The sequence below is a fragment of the Orycteropus afer genome, unplaced genomic scaffold, assembly GCF_000298275.1.
Source record: "Orycteropus afer afer isolate SDZICR_OR568_19922 unplaced genomic scaffold, OryAfe1.0 scaffold00246, whole genome shotgun sequence".
Lineage (NCBI taxonomy): Eukaryota > Metazoa > Chordata > Mammalia > Tubulidentata > Orycteropodidae > Orycteropus > Orycteropus afer.
The window spans coordinates 4,846,939-4,867,854 of record NW_006921833.1 but is presented as its reverse complement, the minus strand read 5'-3'; the positions used below and the strand labels follow the sequence as shown (position 1 = coordinate 4,867,854).

The following is a 20,916-nucleotide window of genomic DNA, read 5'->3' as shown; positions in this document are numbered from 1 at the left end:
AACATGTATTTTGAGGGGGACACAATTCAACCCATAACAGATAGGTAATATCCTTTTTATTAATCCTTATTGTTGTGATTTATTTTTCAGGGGGGAAAGAAAACCCAAAATTGATTTGTTTAGAACATGTGTTGCTGCTATTCCAAGGTTGATTCCTGATGGCATGAGCAGAACGGATCTCATTGAGTTGTTAGCAAGGTAAATGAGAATTATCATTGACTATAACAACAACAACAACAACATGTTAATTTTTATCTCTTTCTATTTCTTTAAATTTCTAATATGCCCCTGTTAATACTATTACTAAAAAGGCAATAGTAAAGATATTTTTAATCCTTTATTTGATTTACTTTCTAAACTCCCAATTTATCATTTCTTTCTTGTTAAACACGTTCTCCCTACTCATTTTTAACTTGCAAAGTTTTTCTGCATTCCCCTTTAAATCCTATTTCTCAATTCTTATACATGATTGTACGTGATCTTTAACAAAGCTTACTATAGCAGTCATTTACAAATGCTTTCCATCTAAAGAAATTCGCTGGGATTTATATATTATCCTTTCACAATATGGGTATTATCAGTATATGATGATGCCAATTAGGTAATTAATTAATGTGTTAACCACTCTATTTCTTTAGTATCTAGGATGGTGACGAGTTCTCATTTTCATTTTTACTCCTAGGGCAAAACTCATAGGATTCAAGTTTTTGTCTCTCTTTCCTCTATTAGATATGTCACAGATACATAATATGAGTAATAGTACAACCAAACTTAAAAACTACCTCCCAAAAAATAAGCTGAGGATTTGGCCTTTTTTTGATAACGTTAAAGATTCCCCAAAATCAAGAATCAGCAAACTTTTCTACAAAGGACCAGATAATAAATAATTTAGACTTTGTAAGTCCTATGGTCTTTGTTGTACTATTTATCTCTGCCAGTGTAGCATAAAAGCAGCCATAGACACTATTCAAGGAACAGGTGTGGCTGTTCCAGTAAAATTGTTTGCAAACAGGGCACCAGTCTGGATGGGACCGTAGTTTGCTGACCCCTGTCCTAGATGGAAAACCAAGTATAATCATAACAAAGTAGTAATACTTGTATTGAAAAATGTTTACTGGTTGCCGGGCACTTAACCTCTCAGACTTCGATTAAACTCAATGAATAAACAGTAACAGATAGCTCTTTTCATCACCTTTTTGAAAACACCTAGTATTTCAAAGACTCATGTACCACCCTTATCCTCAACTGTTGAAGGTTGCAGTTAGAGAGAGAGTGGTATTTGTTACCTTTAGGATTCAAAAAGACCCCCTAAACTCCTTGCCATCCAGTGAATTCTGACTCATAAGGACCCTATAGGACACAGTAGAGCTGTCCATGGGGATTCCAAGGCTGCAGATCTTTTTGGAAGCAGGCTGTCTCATCTGTCCCCTGTGGAGCTGTTTGTGGGTTCCAATCGCCATTGTTTTGTTTAGCAGCTGAGTGCTGTAACCCCTAAGCCACCAGAAGGTTTTCTTTAACAATTTGTACCATGATATAAATTCGTTCCCTTCCCACTCTTAATTTTTTCTGTGAACTAAATTGCGGGTTATAAAGATTATGCCAACATTAGGGAAAGAAAAGAAGTTTGGGTTGTTTATTACTGCTTTCTTAGGAAAGAAATAAGCAACTATAGCATAGTGCCTAAGGCACTTGACTGTTAACCAGAAGGCTGGTAGTTCAAACCCACCAGCCATTCCTCAGAAGGAAGGTTGGGCAGTCTACTTCCGTAGTGATACCGTTTCAGAAACCCAAGGAGTGGTCACTATGGGTCGGAGCCAACTTGGCACAACAAAAACAACAACAACAACATTTAATTCTGCTCTTATTGTACACCTTGAATTGACTCACCTGTATTTTTGTGGGATAGTTGAGAAATACATCAGCTCATCTTGAGTTCCCCAACTGCAAATGCATCCACAAGGGGCAGGGATGGGGGAAGGGAAGCCTAGTGAAGGAGCAAGTGGTTGAACAATGAATGGCAATTTGTAAAGCTATTTACTTTGCTTCTTTTCCCTGTCATAGTCATTTACTAATTAAGTTACAGGAGTCCCTGGGTGGCTCAGAGGGTTAAATGCTTTGCTTGCCTACTAGCCAAAAAGTTGGCCATTTGAACCCACCCAGAGGTGCCTCAGACCCTTGAAAATCCATGGAACAGTTCTACTCTGTGACACATGAGGTTTCTGTGAGTCCCAGTCAAGCCAATGGCAGTTAACTACAATTGAATTACTTCAGTGGAAAGATGGGTTCTAGGATCTGTTTTGTCCCTTACTCTTTTAATTTGGAATTGCGATGTCTAAATCTTGTTTACTTAAAAATAAAGCAAACAAAATAGAAACATACTGTAAATTTGTAGACCCATATATTATCTCTAAAAGAAGTTAATAATTAATTCCCTTGCCTTTAATTAGCCAGGCTATAGCGTTGTTCAGCTGGAAGTTATGACATACATATTCTCAGTCACACTGATAGGCATAAGGTGGATATTTACACACATGTAGATTTAAAGGATATTGAAGTAACCTTTAAAGTCAGCATCATAGAGAATAATCGTGTTCCTCTCCCACACTGTCTCCCTTGGTGCCACTATCAGAGACAGAATACTGGGCTAGAAATCCTTAATCTGACCCTGTATGATATTTCTGATGTGCTAATGTAACTGCTGCTGCTTCATGGCTTGCTCCCAAGTCTGTCTAGCTGTAATAAATTTTCTCTTCAGTCTCATTATCAGTTGAAGGTTGGATTAGTGAAGACCAGAACTGAGTTCAGCAGGGTGAAGACTGTGATATCTCCTTTCTCCTAAACCACACAACTTTCCTCCTCTGTCATTGTGGATAACTCCATCCTCCCAGCTTCCCAAGCATGTAATTGTGGCATTGTTTTTAATTACCTACTTATTCATTCAGGCTATTTCTAACTCTGATACATTTGTCCTTATGGTCAATCACTAAAATAATCTTTTTCGGACCCAAATCAGAAACTCTTGTCCATGTAGTATTGCATATTGGTAGCTTCATGACAGCAGTCATCTTTTGTGGTGTTCTTGTTTATCATTCTCTTCCTTGTGTTCTGTTTAAAATCTTGTAACCAAATTGTGTGTCATGTATTGTTTTGATGTCTTTACAAGGTGATTTTATGTAGCCTCTTCCCTGATTCATTTAGACTTAAATTCTCTTTAGGTCCTTCTGTTTTAGGTTGACAGTATTTCCTTTCTCATTTTTTTTCTAGGCATACCCCATATGTAATGTTACTCCTAAATTTATTCTCATTCTCACCTTCAAGAGTGATTTCTGTTAAATTGGTTCTGTTTTCCTGTTTTGTATATCCTTCTTCATAATCACCCATCTTATATTTTACTGTAACCTCAGCAACATAAATGAAATTTGGAGATAAGTCATGCCCTCTGCCTTGATGACAGAGACCTAAATAAGTGTGAGGTAGTGCTAAGATTGATATGACTGGAAATAATTTTTGATTGACTATAAGATAACATATGGTAATTTAAGGATTAAAGAGTTTTTTAAATGGATTTCTGATATATCATCTGTATTTTCTAAAGTAAAGCTCCTGAAGTATGATCAAGCTTATCATTCTGATTGATAGTAAAAGTACCAACTAATATTAATAGATTCACATGTGAATTTAAACAAATGAAAGTAGACTAGCATAAGGAGAATATAGCACAAAAAAAGTTCCTTCATATTCGTAGCAAAACAATTGAGAGGACATAAATTTATAAGATTTTAGCATTAAGTTTTATTGATTTGAAAGCTTTTGTGGTGTGCTAATAGAATTTTGTTCTTGGTAGGCTCACAATTCATATGGATGAAGAACTGCGTGCTCTGGCTTTCAATACTCTGCAGGCACTAATGCTTGATTTTCCAGATTGGCGAGAGGATGTTCTTTCAGGATTTGTTTATTTTATTGTTCGTGAAGTGACTGATGTCCATCCCACACTTCTTGATAATGCTGTAAAGATGTTGGTACAATTAATAAATCAATGGAAACAAGCAGCCCAAATTCATAACAAACACCAGGACTCACAGGTACCAGATTCTTTTGTATTGTCCTGTTTGTCATCAGTGGGAAATGCCTAGTAATAATGTTAATATACAGTTTCATTCGCTTTTTATATATCCATAATCCCATGAACAGAACATTTCTACACTTCGTTAAATAGATGGTGTTTGTGGTGTCTAACTTACCTCCTTCCTTTCATATCAATTAGTGTTTAGTGAACATAGAAAGTAGAGGTAATTCTAGCTCACATTTAGGCTATTTCCAATATATTTAAAACTGATAAGGCAACAATTTTGATGGTCTACCATTTGGATTGTTTGACTGTTTTATCCATGGCTCCAGCCTTTGCTTCGCATGTACAGTGGGTGTGATTTTTTTTACCCATATAAGCTGCTCAGATTGTCGATTTATGATAATACTTATGTATAAATCATAAACCCTTGGTATTTTAGAGCTTAATCATTTAAGATAGTCTAGCTTCTTAACCTGTAATGAGCATACAAAGCATGAAGTACCTGAGATTCTCTCTCCCAAGCTCCCAGGTGATGCCAGTCTATTGGCCCGTGCTTTGCAAATGGAGGATCCAATCCAGTCCCCTCATTTTTCACAAAAGTGATTGACTGTTGGTTCTAAGGTGAAAAAGTAGCCAGAGTATGACCAAGTTAGGTACATAATTCATGTTTAGGCTTCCAGGTACATGGTTTTTTCATAATATTAACAGAATATTTTGCACAGCATTACATTTTTAGAAATTAAATACCATTTAATTTGCTTGAGCTAAGGTAGACCTGTAGCCATAATCTCTGTGATTATTTTACGCTATTGTTTTACTAGAATGTCTATACATACATTTCTTTTAATTTTATTTTTAACTTCAATTTATTTCTAAAGCATGGTGTAGCTGATGGAGCATCTCATCCCCCTCCTCTGGAAAAGAGTCTGTATTCCAGTGTATTCCATGTGGTTGAAGGGTTTGCTCTTGTCATTCTCTGTAGCAGTCGACCTGCCACTAGAAGATTAGCTGTCAGTGTCCTTAGAGAAATACGGACTTTATTTGCACTTTTGGAAATACCTAAGGTAAGATGTAGGTATTGCATTTAATCATATAATGAAAAGAGTTAAAAACTATCTTTTTGTCCTTCTGTATCCCATTTCTCTTACTACCATGAGCTATAACTCACTTTTTAACAAAGTCTTTTGTATACTATCTACACTAACCTGCCTGCCTTCGATTCCATAAATAACACACAATGCTAAAAGGAACTTCCAATGTGTACTTAAGTTTGGCAACTTTTCTTTAACATTCCTAAATTTTTAGTGCTATGATGTCTTTTCTATAGGGTGATGATGAACTAGCCATAGATGTGATGGACAGGCTGAGCCCATCTGTTCTTGAGAGCTTCATACATCTCACTGGAGCTGATCAGGTAAATGTAATGATGTCACACTACTCAGTCTTGTTTCGAAACTTAAGATAATGTTTGTCTACATGTGCATGCATAATTGAACTCCCTTAAGCAAAAGTAATACATTAGTAATACAGTATTTTTGAAAACTATAAAGTGCTTTAAAAAAAAAAAAAAAAAACTGGGAAAGTGTCATTAGTTTATGTTGTGGTTAATAGTCTTCCTCACAGAAATAAAAATACTTTATCTTTGTAAAATTCCAATTTGGGAAGTTTTCCTTAAATCTAATATTATTGATTATTATTTGCTATTTGTTATGACATATAATATCCTAAGCGTAGGGTAGGCATAGGTTAAAATGCTGTGGAAAAAAATTACTATTGAAATAAGAATAAAAAAATCACACCCTGCTTCTTAGTAAACAATTTTTGTTGGCTTTACCACCAGAGTTTAAGTGCAATCGATTGACCAGGGAGCATTTTATGTCAAGGCCGTATATAATTTTACTCATTAAAATGGAAACACTTTGTCAACAAGTATATTCCTAAGATAAGCAAACTATCTTAGTTGGGTGTTATCTTTTTTTTTTTTCCAAAAAAAAAATGTTCCACATATCAAGTTTCCTTTGTTGATGCCAGAAGATAGACTGACTGTCCAAATTTACCACCCATACTAAAGTATATAGACAGGAGAAGTATGCGCTTTCTACATAACACTTGACTCTTCTAACTCATGAGTTATGTATACATAATAAAGGAAGATAATTTCAAAAAAATATGTACAATTTAAGGAACTCAATTAAAGATTTATGCCAACAGAGGAAGTAATGGTTGGCTCCCTTCTAGTGCTGAAAACAGTTCCTGGCTCTTCGTGGGTACTCTATAATTGTACTCATTGTGGGTGAATTACTGAGTGAATTGAGTATCCATTCAGTTGAAGACTCCATTTACTTTTTTTGAATGATACATTATTTGCTCTGAAGGGACATATATCTTTACGTAAGAGTTTGGGATTTTATTGAGCAAATATTTAAGAATACACCTCCAAGCCAAACCCAACTCACTGCCATTGAGTCAGATCCAACTTATAGCAACTCCTCCTTGGGTTTCTGAGGCAGTATCACTACGGAAGTAGATTGCCCAACCTTCGTTCTGAGGAGTGGCTGGTTGACTGCCAGCCTTCTGGTTAGCAGTCAAATGCCTTAGACACTACGCCGCCAGAGCTCCTAAGAATACACCTACTCCTCTCTTACTGACTGTCTCATTATCCGACATTTCACTTTTACAATAATAGTTAAAAAAAAAAAGAAATCTGTCCAACTGTTTTGTGCATTAACGGTGTATATCTGGCAGTAACAAATGCCAAGATGTGAGGCAAGATGGTTAAGATTAATGGGTAATAGTTAAGGTCATGTGCCAACTTGACTCAGCCATGATTCTCAGTGGCTTGACAGTTATGTAATGATATAATTTGGCAGTTATATATTGATGCAGTTATCCTCCATGTTGTGATCTGATGTGGTCATCCTTCATTTTCACAGTACCAGTTTTCACATTGTGACATAGTTTTCTTTGGAACCTAACCAATTGATAAGTGAGGAGAGAGTGTATATACTTCTGGAGAGGAGCCCATTTTCTAGTCTGTTCCGCATATGCATAGATAGGGCACATAAGCATACAAGTTACTCTGGTTCATTTTGGCATTGTTTCTCATAGCTTTGAAAGTTACATATTCGTGTATGAATTACATAAGTGGTAGTTCTTAACTTTTTTGCTTTGTAAATCCTTTTGAGACTAATGAAAGTTATGGGATCCCTCTCCAGAAAAATGCATGAATAGACATGCCCAGAAAACTTAACGTTCAAGGATTCACTACTCCCTACAACCCACCTTGGACCTCATATACCCCTGGTTAAGAATCTCTGTTCTAGAAACTACCAATAGACAACTTACAGTTTAAAGCAGTTTACATGGCAAAACTTGAGAAGTTTGAAATGTGCAATAATCAGTTCCTTTTTCTCTACACAGACTACTTTGCTGTATTGTCCTAGCTCAATAGATTTGCAGACCTTAGCAGAATGGAACTCTTCTCCGATTAGCCACCAATTTGATGTAATTAGTCCATCACACATATGGATATTTGCACACGTGACCCAAGGCCAAGACCCGTGGATTATAAGTCTCTCCAGTTTTTTAAAGCAAGAAAACCTTCCAAAACACTGCTCTACAGCTGTGAGCTATGCTTGGATGTTTGCATACACAAGACTTCAGTTGTTGTCCCCACAGGTTGATATAAAGTAAGCTATTTTGCTAGCATAAATTAAAAATTTATATACTACCAGCTTTTATAATATATGTGTTCACAAAGTTGTATAAGTTAGGCAATCCTATGAAAAATATGTCATGCTGTTTTGGTATATTAAAGAGGAAGAAGAAAATTGTATAGTATACATATAGGAACACTTTTCATGTAATTCAACCTCACCAAATTGTAATTGACAGTTTACTTATTACCACAGTGTTTGGTACATAGTAGGTATACAGTGAATCTGTATTGAAGGGAAGAATTAACAAGGAAAGGATCTGAAGAGAAGTATGGATGTGGGTACAGATAAGTCTGTGGATGAAAGGCAAGAAGTAGAGGGGAACCAAGATCAGTGACCTTACTTTTCCAGACGGCATCATGAGGAAGGCTGTCTGCTAATGAAGACTGATGAGAATAGCATTGGGCAGTGGTTTTGAGGATAATGGTGAAAGTGTGGAATAATTGCTGAAGTGATGAAGAGTTGACTAATTTCTTATTGCTCTTAACTATGAAAGAGAATTTTTGAACACGAGTTTGGTTTCTTGGTTTCACCTCTTCATTTATGCCATAGATCAGATTGTATGGTGTTTTAGTTACCTTGTACCACTCTCACAGAAAATACATTCACAAATGGGATGGATTGAACAAACAGGAATTTATTTGGAAGCTAGAAGTCCAAGTTCAAAGTGCCAGGCTCTAGGGGCTGGGTGAAAGCTCCTTGGCCTTGGACTTCAGCTCTGCCTCTTGATCCTGGCCCACTGAAGCTGGAGGCATCTCTTCACTCAGACAGCTGCTGGCTGCTAAGGCTGAAGAACCCAAGGTTGACAAGTAAAAAGGCACAGTCCTCATATTACCAAATCATATGGCAGGCCATTAATTCAAGTCCATTAAACGTCCCAAGATTGGCAGGGCATGACAGGCTGCTAAATGCAGACTACATGCAGGGCCCAGCTGGGCCCAAAAGCTAGAGACCATTCCCAAAGCTTCTCCTTATATATAGGAAGCAGCCCACATCCCTAAAGCAGCTGCTCAGGTGGCAGATTCCACCATGGAGCTGATTGCCAGTCTCATCATGGGAAATACTACCACCAGCTGCCCAGCCACTCACAACCCAGCCCAGCCAAGTTGACAATAAAACCTTAATTACCACATACGGAATGAGTTATTTTATCATATAACTTGCCCACATAAGCCCAACATGTGGATAAACCCAACATTATAGACTTGAGTCCAAGGCTTTTCAAACCTTGTTCTATTCCATATTTTTTTTCCTTACTTTTTTTTATCACTGCCATCCATACACTTTTATGTTAAAATCAAAACAAACCTCACAAAGTTCACTAAATGTGGTCCACTGTTTCCATTCTATGTACTTTTGTTCATGTGAACCTAGATTTCTTTTTGTTTTCTCCATCCTAGCATGTCCATATCTGACATATCTCAAATTCCACCTAATTTTTAAAGCCTTCTCTTACATTCCACTCCAGAGTAATCATAGATTCTTTTGAATCGAAATACACACACACACACACACAGAGCTGCTCCTCACTTATCAACTATGTTGTTGTCTGAAATTTCATATTTACAACAAAAGCAAAAGAATCTACTATCCAACTATTTTGCTCATTAACAGCGTGTGTCTGGCAGTAATGAATGCTGAGGTGTAATGAGGCAAGGATGATGCCAGCTGTGATGACTGTGGTTATGTACCAACTGACTGGGCCCTGATTCTCAGTGGTTTGACAGTTATTATATGCTGATGAAATTTGGCGATTATGTAATGATGTAGTTATCCTCCATTTTGTTTTCTGATGTGGTCATCTTCTATTTTTGCGTAATGACCTGGTCTTTGGAACCTAACTGTGTTGACAAGTGAGAAGTGGGTGTGTATATATATGTAGTTGGTGTTTGCATATGTGTGTGTGTGTGTGTGTGCATATATATGTGGACATGTGTGTGGATATATATGGACATGCATATATATATATATGTTGTTGTTATGTGTCGTCGAGTCGGACCCAACTCATAGCAACCCCTCCTTGGGTTTCCGAGGCAGTATCACTACGGAAGTAGATTGCCCCATCTTCCTTCCGAGGAGTGGCTGGTGGATTTGAACCACCAGCCTTCTGGTTAGCAGTTAAGCACCTTAGGCACTACGCTACCAGAGCTCCCATATGCATATATACATATATAGATAGATAGACATATGTATATGTACATATGCATGTAAACCATCAAGTTGACTCTGACTCTTGGTGACCCCATGTGTGTCAGAGTAGAACTGTTCTTCACAGGGTTTTCAATGGCTGATTTTTCAAAAGTAGATCACCAGGCCTTCCAAGGCACCTCTGGATGGACTTGAACTTTCAGTCTTTTGGTTCACACCCTCGTGTGTTAACTGTTTCCAGATATGTAAAGAGAGAGAGATTCGTAGGGGTTTTGTATTGGATGTTATTTTTTAAAGTAAGTTTGACACGTGCTACTTGTGAGACATTAATGACCGTATTTAAAACTGTAAGCTTCTCTTACCAGCATTCCCTGTCTCCCCATTCTGCTGTATTTTTCTCATTATGCTTTGTACCATTTATGACATTATGGCATTATTTTACTTATTTGTATGTACGTCTCCTCTTGCCCATATGACGGCAATTTTTTTTTTCCATTGCTACATCACCAGTGCTCTTCTAGCATGTAGACACTGTTGTTAAATGAATGAAATGGTATGTAGTTATTGTCTGTCTTATTACAAACTTATCAAAGGCAGTGACTGTATATTAGTATTTTATCATCTTTGTTTCACTCTCAGTTTAATCTCAACAGATTTTTGGTGCTTAGAAAGATTTATGAAATTGTTACAAAATATATAATAGGTATAAATTTTCGAAACAGAAATTTGGCAGGAGGCTTAAAAATGTCCATTCTTTTTTTTGATTCCATGTTCCATATTCAGAATTTGCCCATGGAAATAATTAAGCATACATGTAAATGTAGATTGCTGTTTACAATAGACAAAAATTGCTGTTAGCGAAAATGTCCAACAGTGAAAGTTTGGCTGTATAAAATATGGTAATCCATATGTTGATATAGTCATCAAAGGCAATACCATGAAAATATATTACTTTACATGAAGAGGTGTTAAAAATATATGTTAAATATAAAAAGCAGGTACAAAATAAACTATTCTTTAATGCTTATAAATTAAAAGAGGTATATTCATGCAATTATAGTGCATGTTGCTTGCTTGCTTTGTGCCATCTAGTTGGACCCGACTCATAGTGACCCCTCCTTGGGTTTCCGAGGCAGTGTCACTACAGAAGTAGATTGCCCAACCTTCCTTCCGAGGAGTGGCTAGTGGGTTTGAACCGCCAGCCTTCTGGTTAGCAGTCAAGTGCCTTAGGCATTACGCTACCAGAGCTCCCATAGTGCATATATATGAATAAAAATTTATAGAAGAATATAGTTTTGTGTGGGGTTAATGGTGATTTTCATTTTCTTTTTATATTTTTCTACATGGTATGTGTATAATAAGATATAAAATATGTCCTGATAAAATACTAACTTTGCCACAGAAATAATAGATTATGTTGAAATGATTCTGTAATGTTTCAGTTTTCCATTTAATCCTTTAGTCATTTATGTTATGTAATTCCACAAACATTTAATACTAGTAAATAAAAATTTTGTGTCATCCATCTCCCTTTGTTGAAATTTAGCATTTTTTTTAAAACACCTGTTCTTCTTTCTTTTGTTTCTTAGTAGCCCCATCAATGCTAAGAAAGTGAATACCACCACAAGCAGCGACTCCTACATTGGCCTGTGGAGAAACTATCTGATTCTTTGCTGCAGTGCAGCAACATCAACATCACCCTCAGCATCTACAGGTTCTGTGAGGTGTTCTCCTCCTGAGACGCTGGCGTCTACTCCTGATAGTGGCTATAGTATCGATTCTAAAGTAAGTTTTCCAGATCCGTCGTTGAATCTGAATGGCACCATACAAGGAATGTTTTAAAAATATATTTTCAAAGAGTAAAAGTAAGTTGATTTAAAAAGTAAATTACTGTTTACTTAATAGTGAAAATAGTTCAAGAAATCCCATTACTATTTTTATGGATTCCTAGTTGAAGTGCCTAACTAGAAGGCTGGCAGTTCAAACTCACCAGCCACTCCTCAGCAGGAAGATTGGGCAATCTACTTCAGTAGAGGCACTGCCTCAAAAACCCAAGGAGGGGTTGCTATGAGTCGAATCAACTCGACAGCAGTGAGTCTCAGGTTTTTTTGGTTTTAGTTGAAGTCAGTAATAAATACATATAGTTTTTTTGTTGGTGGTGGTGTTTTGGTGGAAAGAGCCATGCCTAGTGTATTCATTATAATGAATATTTAAACTATAATTGTCATTCTCATTTTTACTCACTCTATTTCTTATAGCTCCCACACTTCTTAATATTTAATGAAAAGCATTCATTGAACTAATTCCTTTTAAACTATCTTCCTAGGACTTCCCTAAATCATATAGTGATTCAAACAGTACTTGATAAAAATACATACTGTTATGATGTGGCACAGAATTTTATGGGATAGTTCAAGGAAATTTAGAGAACTTAAGACTTGACTATCTAACTTTGACACTGATGACTATTTTCAAAGTAATTTTGTTTTACTCATTTCATGGATCAAAAGACATTACGGAGTATCTGATGAAGGGAGTCAGTTTATCATGTGGTTGTGAGTATTTTTAAGGAGTAAGAAACCTGCAAACAAGTGCCAGCTTTGTCTACAAGCATCCAGTGAGCCATGGGACAAGTCACTTAACTTTTTTTAGGTTATGTACATCATAAATAAGGAGCCATGGTCTCTGAGTTGGTTAAAGACTTGGTGCTAACCAGAAGGTTGGTAGTTCAAACCCACCAGCAGCTCTGTGGCAGAGAAGACCTGGTGATCTTCTCCCTTAAAGGTGCTGTCTTGCAAACCCTATAGGGCAGTTCTACTCTTTCCTATAAGGTCACTTTGAGTTGGAATTGACTCAACAGCACAAAGTAACAATACTACCGTAGATGAATTTTGGGGCACCATTCATACTAATGTTTCATCTATCCTTTGCTCTTGACCACAAGATTGTTGAAGTATTAGATTATTTAGTTGAAATTAAAATCATGAAATTGCATAGTGGAATGGAATATAAAAATGGTATTTTTTTCCAGATTATTGGCATCCCATCCCCTTCGTCTTTGTTTAAGCACGTAGTTCCAATGATGCGCTCTGAGAGCATGGAAATCACAGAGTCCCTTGTTCTAGGTCTTGGCAGGACCAACCCAGGAGCTTTTAGGTAATTTATCTTCTTGTGGTGTCTTTATGCATCAGCATATTACAAATGGCAACTTAGAGGAAATGTAGAAGGCCAAGCAGAGTTCTGATTCTCAGGATAGTTGCAGTACTGATGTGGACTTTTACCAGTTAACTATGTAATATTAACAAGTCATTTAATTGACTTGAGGCTTCCTTTCCTGATTTTGATTGAACAAATAAGGTTTAACCTTATTTTCTTCACAGAATTATTACAGTAAAATATACATTATTTATAAATATTTTCTAGAAATGGTAAAGTGCTATGTAAATTTCATTTATTTCCATGGCGATTCTGTTAATGTGTAATCTTGGTCTAGTGATTAAAATTCCAGATGATGCCTTCCAATTTCCCCTTTCTTGTTCAAAAGAACTAAAATATTTTTACAAAAAATATTGGCATGCATATTTTATATCATTCTGGATATTCTTGATGTTAGTGAACCAGATTCTTCATTTTTGCTTGAGGTTCTGTTTTGTTGTTGCCTGCTGGGAGGTAAAATTTATTACTTTGAGAATGTCCTCAACTGACATGACAGTAGTGTTTGATATTTTGTCTCCAAGGAAACATGTACAACAGCAGAATAGATTAATAGATTGTAATTTATCTATAGGTGTGGGGTATCATTCATTATAAATAAAATTTTAGAAGAATATTTTATGAAAGGTAAATATGCTACTGTGTTAATAGAAAAATGGGATACAAAAAATGATTTTATTTTCTTAAAACACAACCAAGTTCTCTATAAATAGAAACAATTTGAAAGTATGTACTTTAAATGTTGGTAGTGGTTTTCTATAAATGATGAAATTGTGGATGGATTTTATTTTCTTACTGTGTTTTTTCATATTTTACAAATCTTATGAAATGAACAATTTAAAATCAGAATATAAAGGGAAAATTATCATTTTCATGAAGTTCTTACCCTTTGACACTCTAATTCAATTTCTAAGAATTAATCCTAAGGAGATAATCAGAAATGAAGACAAAGATTAATGTGCAAAGATGTTCACTGGGACAGTGTTTATAGTAATGGAAAAAATAGATAAAATGCAAGGATTCAGTCAGTAATAAATGAAAATGGTAAGGAAAACTCTGGTATCCCACTCTATGATTGAATATTCTGAATTAATGGCACATGAAGTGTTAATAAGAAAAGAGGATGTCATTTTATATATGGTAGCATTTTAACTTTGTAAAATATGTGTGGGTTAAAAATGATTAAGGAAAAATATTGATAGTAGTTACTTTTATGAACTAGAATACTTGGCCTATAACATTTTTTGTTTGTTTCTAAATATTCTAGTGTTTGTGTGTGTATTACAATTGGAATAAAACAGTAAGGGTTTTGCTAAAGCAGTAGGATTAAGGTTAACACTTTGTCAGTTGATATCTTCATTATGTTAATTTGTATATATTTGTGCATGTATCAGATTATATTGGTTTAGATAATAGTAGAAAGAATGTGTATAATTTTTCTCCTAGGGAACTAATAGAGGAATTGCATCCCATAATTAAAGAAGCACTCGAAAGAAGGCCAGAGGTAAAGTTTTTGAATTCTTCCTTGCACATTTAAGTCTTTAATCCATATGAATTGTTTTTTGTATAGAGAGCTAAAAGAAATACGATAAATTTAATCAGTCATCAGCAAATTGGCCTGTTTATGGAAGGCAGAAAACTGGATTGTGGACATAAAAATAAAAGACTAATAAATATATTTTTAATTGCTCTGTATGATGAAAACTATATCATAAAGGGAATAGTGAAGTCTGTAGTGAGTCTTTGTATGTTGGATATGCTCACAAACTGTTAACCATTGCTGTTGAATTGGTTCCAAATCACAGTAACCCTATTGTGCATCTTAAAACTACCCCATGGAGTTTCAAGGGCTGTAATCTTAATGGGAGCCAATTGCCACATCTTTCTCCCCTGGAGTGGCTGTTGTTTCCCATGGAGAGGCTGATGGGGAGCTGCTAATGGGTTTTAACAGCCAGCCTTTTGGTTAGTAGTAGCCCAGCACTTAATGATTTGGCCACCAGTAAAAAGCTCTGGTGGTGCAGTCGTTAAGGCATTTGGCTGCTAACCAAAAGGTTAGTGATTTGAACCCACCAGCCATTCTTTCTGGAAAGAAAGATGAGGCAGTCTGCTTCCATAGAGATTTACAGCCTTGAAAACCCAATAGGGTTGCTATAAGTCGGAATTGACTCAATGACAGTGAGTTTGGTTTTTCAGCATTTGGTACTGAAAGTGGTATAGAGGCTCGGTATCTTGCTACCATTCAGCTTTCTGTTAGAAACAGAGTCAAGTTGAGGTTTATAGCCATAATTCTTAGTTCTTTGGACCTAGTAAAGCAAACATGTTTATTCATAGTGTAATGACCAGAGAAAATATTCCTTTTGTTTTCTTTTGTTTTATGCCACAACTAATTTTTTAAGTGGAAAACTTTGGTAAGAGCAAACTATGTGGGGTTTCTCAAGTTCCTTTTAGGATTTTTTTTCTGTGGCTCTGTGATATTTTTGGGAGTGCCTTAGGGATTCTTTGTCATTCATTTGAAACAGTTTTCTAGCCCCTTCAATTCTTCTGAAGTTTCCAGATTAGCAGGTTACTAAAAATAACTGAAATGTCATGTGATTTTATTTGGTTCACTAATCTTCAGCTATTTGCACATACCCCTCTGGTACAGTAGTCACTAGAGTGTTCATAATGTGCATTGTACATGGAAAATCATTTTGATGAGCCCTGAAACTCTGAGACATTCACATTATTCTTTCCAAGCTGCGCCAGCAAGTTTTCCATCAACTTCTCTGAAGGCTTTTTAACTTAACTCTTTGTATCTTTAAAATAGAACATGAAACGCCGCAGGCGTCGAGATATTTTACGAGTACAACTGGTACGAATATTTGAACTGCTGGCAGATGCTGGTGTCATTAGTCACAGGTCAGTATTGGATTTTGATTTTAAAAAACTTTGGAAAGATTAGAGAATTTAGTATTTTTCTCTCATGAAATATAAAAAGAGAAAAGCCTGTCTATATCATGGTAATGACCACCTGTCAGTTGGTCATACTGTGGTGTTGCTCTGATTCTGGAAGCTATGCCACCAGTATTTCACATACCAGCAGGATTACCCATGGTGGATAGGTTTTAGTGCATCTTCCAAACTAAGGCTAAGAAGAAAGGTCTGGCTTTCTTCTACTTCTGAAAATTAGGCAGTGAACACCCCATATATTACAACAGAGCATTGTTCAATTCTCTTGCTTTGGACATGTCATCAGGAGGCATTAATTGCTGGAGGACAACATCGTGTTTGGTGAAGTCAAGGGCCAGCGAGGGCTAAGGAAACCGTTAGTGAGATGGATTGGCACAGTAGCTGCAACAATGAACACAAACATGCCAGAAAACAGGAGGATGGTGTTGGCTCAAGAAACATTTTGTTCATAAGGTCACCATGAGTCAGTGTCAACTTGACAGTAGCTAGCTATCTGTATCACTACAAATATTTTATCACTCAAAGGTGTATCCAATAGTGTAACCAGTGGGCCAAAAAAATGTGAAAATGTATCACTCTAACTAGATTGCATCAGATACAAATTTGTTTTAATGTACCTATAATTTTTATATTAGATGGATTCTTGTTTTCTTGTTATCTAAGTAAGTGGTCATAGCAGTAAACTTTTCTTTGCATATGTAGCCTTTCTATATGTTGTTTTTGAATTATCTTCAGTAAGATTTTACTTGCGTGTGATATTAATGATATTGTTCGATAATTTCCACATTCTGTGGGATCACCTCGCTTTGGAATGGGCACAAATATGGATCTCTTCCAGTCATTTGGCCAGGTAGCTGTCTTCCAAATCTCTGGGCATAACCAAGTGAGTGCCTCCAGTGGGTCATCCATTTGTTGAAACATCTCAATGGATATTTCATCAATTACTGGAGCCTTATTCTTCACCAGTTCCTTCAGTGCAGCTTCGACTTCTTCCTTCAGTACCATTGGTTCTTGATCATATGCCACCTCCTGAAATGGGTGAACATCAACCAGATCTTTTTGGTGCAGTGACTCTGTATTCCTTCCATCTCTTTCGATGTTTCCTACATCATTCAGTATTTTGCCCATTGTTGTTATGTGCTGTCGAGTCGGCCAGACTCATAGTGACCCCTCCTTGAGTTTCCGAGGCAGTATCACTACTGATACTGCCCCATCTTCCTTCCGACGAGTGGCTGGTGGGTTTGAACCACCAGCCTTCTGGTTAGCAGTCAAGTGCCTTAGCCACTATGCTACAAGAGCTCCTCTTTTGCCCATAGAATCTTTAATATTGCAACTCGAGGCTTAAGTTTTTTCATTTCTTTCAACTCAAGAAATGGCAAGCATGTTCTTCCCTTTTGGTTTTCTAACTCCAGGTCTTTGCACATTTCATTATAGTAATTGACTTTGTCTGCTTGAGCTGCTCTTTGAAATCTTCTGTTCAGCTCTTTTATCTTGTCATTTCTTCCATTTGCTTTAGCTGCTCTCCATTCAAGGGTACATTTCAGAGTCTTCTATCATCCATTTTGGTCTTTTCTTCTTTTCTTGTCTTTTTAATGACCTTTTGCTTTCTTCATGGATGATGTTCTTGATGTCATCCCACAGTTCTTCTGGTTTTCAGTCATTGGTGTTCAGTGCATCAAATCTATTCATTAGATGGTCTCTAAATTCAGGAGGGATATATTCAAGGTCATATTTTGGCTCTTGTGGACTTGTTTTAATTATCTTCAAGTTCAAGTTGAACTTGCATAGGAGCAGTTGATGGTCTGTTCCACAGTCAGCTCCTGGCCTTGTTTTGGCTGAAGATATTGAGCTTTTCCACCTCCTCTTGCCACAGACGTAAGTAGTCTGATTCCTGCATGCTCCATCTGGCGAAGTCCACATGTATAGCTGCCGTTTGTGTTGTTGAGAAAAGATATTTGCAATGAATAAGCTGTTGGTCTTGCAAAATTCTATCTTGCAATCTCCAGCATTATTTCTGTCACCAAGGCCAAATTTCCCAACTACCGGTGATTCTTCTTTTTTTCAACTTTTGCATTCTAGTCACCAGTGATAATTAACACATCTTGGTTGCACGGTCAATTTCAGACCACAGAAGTTGATAAAAATCTTCAGTTTCCTCATCTTTGGCTTTGGTGGTTGGTGCATAAATTTGAATAATAGTAGTATTAAGTTGTCTTCCTTGTAGGTGTGTGGATATTATCCTATCACTGAGAGCATTGTACTTCAGGACAGATCTTGGAACATCCTTTGGGATGATGAATGCCATGCCATTCTTCAAATTTTCATTCCTGGTGTAGTAGATCATATGGTTATCTGATTCAAAATGGCCCAAACCAGTCCATTTCAGCTCGCTAAAGCCTAGGATATCAATCTTTATGCGTTCCATTTCATTTTTGACAACTTCTGATTTTCCTAGATTCATACTTTATACATTCCATGTTCCTATTATTAATGGATGTTTGCAGCTGTTTCTCTTCAGTTTGAGTCATGGCATGTCAGCAAATGGAGGTCTTGAAAGCTTTACTTTATCCATATCAGTAAGGTTGGTCCTACTTTGATGATACAGCTCTTTCCTAGTCATTTTGAAAGGCTTCTGACCTAAGGAGCTCGTCTTCCTGCACTGTATTGGGTAATGTTTCTGGGCTATTCATAAAGTTGCGCAGTAATGTATCAGACAGTGTTCTCTGCTATTGATAAGGTTTTCCCTGGCCAGTTCTTTGAGAAGTGGATGGCCTTTTCCTTCTTCCTAGTCTCTCTCGGTCTGTGAGCTGCTTTGAAACCTGTACATCATGTGCAACCCTGCCAGCACTTAAAACACTGGTGGCACAGCCTCAAGCCTCACAGCAACATGCAAGCCACAATAGTACAACAAACTGACAGACAAGTTTCTCTCCCTCAGCTGTTCAAAACCTCTTCACCCTCCCCTTACCTCGATCCCTGGCGCTGCTCTGTTCTGTCGTCCCCTGGCTTCTCTTTCACCCGCTTTCCTGGTTTGTGGAGATTAGGTCTGGGTCCCTCCACTTACCTGGATCCCTGGCTGCTGCTCTGCTCTGTCATCCCCTCTGGCTTCTCCCCGCCTCCCCCAGCTTGCCTGGCTGGAAGGGGTGGGGCCTGTGTTGCTCCCCTTACCTAGATCCCTGGCTGCTACTCTACTCTGTCGTGCCCTCTAGTTTCTCTTTCCCCTGCTTTCCTGGCTGGTGGGGGGACCTATTTACATAGATATACTATTGTTTCCTCTTTTTAAAATTCCCCATCAGGTTTGGATTGAGAAGTAACAGTTTTCTTAAGTGGCTTATGGTGTTGGTTGACCATTGAGGGTGGGGTGAGGGGAAAGGATTTGACCATATCTATAAAAATGTAACTGCAAAGAAATCCTGAGAACATATTGTTAGTCAACAAACAGATGTGGTAACTGTGATAACTGCATTGCATTGCCATTTACCATTTCTTATGATTATTTCTTTGTGTATCTAACACTTCGTGTTTTTACCATCCAATGCTTTTGATACATGCTTTTAAAATAGGGCTTTAATCAAAGAAAATTCATACCAGTGATAATACTATTCATTCCTATTAAATGAAATGGGAAGAAAGCAAACATCATTCTTTTTTCTGTTTTCCACAAAAATGAACAGAGGAATTTAAGGAAGGTAAAACTGGAACTTCTTAAGCTTGGTGCAAAAATTAACAACATATCTATCATTTTTGTTATCATTGCCTTTAATGCTGTGTGACTAAATGAGGAATCTTAGAATTCACTTTTGTGTGTTTGAACTACAAGAGTTTGGTGTGTTTTAAATTTAACTGCAAATGCTATACTCACTATTGAGCAGGAATGATGTGTAATTTGTTTTTATTTTTAAGAAAATGTATATAAGACTCTAGCTATTATGCATCTTTTTTATATTACCTTGGGTAAAGGGAAAAAAAGATGAATTGTGAATAACAAAAAGACAGGGATCTTTATTTTATTTACCCAGTGGATCCTATGTGTCTGATACAGGAGATATTCGATGAGTATTTATTAAATGAATAAAAGTTTTATTCTGGTGCAAGTCATAGTCTACTAAAATGGTTTGCCATCTAGTCACAAAACACTAAGTTAAGGGATAGAGGAAAAATTTTGATCAATTTATTTTTATAGTTGTTGACTGGTATTTTTTAGTATACTCACCATTGTGACTTTCTTAACCTTGTTTCCATAGAGTTGGAATAATTATAAAAACTATTCAAACTAGTTATTAAATAGGTACAAGTTAATTTTTACTTGTAAAAGCATACATATTAGAACTTCAAAAAGATAACCAGAAAAAGCTGACCAAAATAAATGTAAAAATGATAGCAAAATCATTTGTTAGTACTCTGCAGTGGTGTAGTGGTTAAAGCATTTGGCTGCTAACCAGAGTTTGGTGGTTTGAACCAATGAGAAATCCTCCCCATCCCATATGCCTCCTTACTCTTTTCCTAAAAAACAATGTATTTTGACAGAGAAAAGACAACATTAGCACTCAAAATAGTTGACTAAAGTTAGATATAGAATTGAATTATATATATCACCATCAATAGTGCTTCCCTGATGAAGAAGTACCATCTATTTTTATATTTGTTGTTGTTGTGAAGCCCGTCGAGTCGTTTCCGACTCATAGCCACCCCATGCACAGCAGAACGAAACACTGCCCGATCCTGCGCCAGCCCCACAATCCCTGCTATACCTGAGCCCATCATCGCAGCCACCATATCAATCCATCTCCTTGAAGGCCTCCCCCTCTTTCGTCGACCCTC

At 36.8% G+C, this 20,916-nt stretch overlaps 1 protein-coding gene across 1 annotated transcript in view; it reads left to right on the top strand.

Moving 5' to 3' along the window:
* FRYL (FRY like transcription coactivator) overlaps positions 1 to 20,916 on the top strand; it is a 200,086-nt gene that overhangs the window by 64,068 nt on the left and 115,102 nt on the right. The window contains exons 17-25 of the mRNA XM_042782131.1: positions 91 to 198; positions 3,845 to 4,082; positions 4,948 to 5,133; positions 5,397 to 5,483; positions 7,490 to 7,758; positions 11,523 to 11,718; positions 12,965 to 13,089; positions 14,593 to 14,650; positions 15,953 to 16,044. Coding sequence (XP_042638065.1) covers positions 91 to 198; positions 3,845 to 4,082; positions 4,948 to 5,133; positions 5,397 to 5,483; positions 7,490 to 7,758; positions 11,523 to 11,718; positions 12,965 to 13,089; positions 14,593 to 14,650; positions 15,953 to 16,044 — 1,359 coding nt within the window. The remainder of the gene's footprint in view (positions 1 to 90; positions 199 to 3,844; positions 4,083 to 4,947; positions 5,134 to 5,396; positions 5,484 to 7,489; positions 7,759 to 11,522; positions 11,719 to 12,964; positions 13,090 to 14,592; positions 14,651 to 15,952; positions 16,045 to 20,916) is intronic.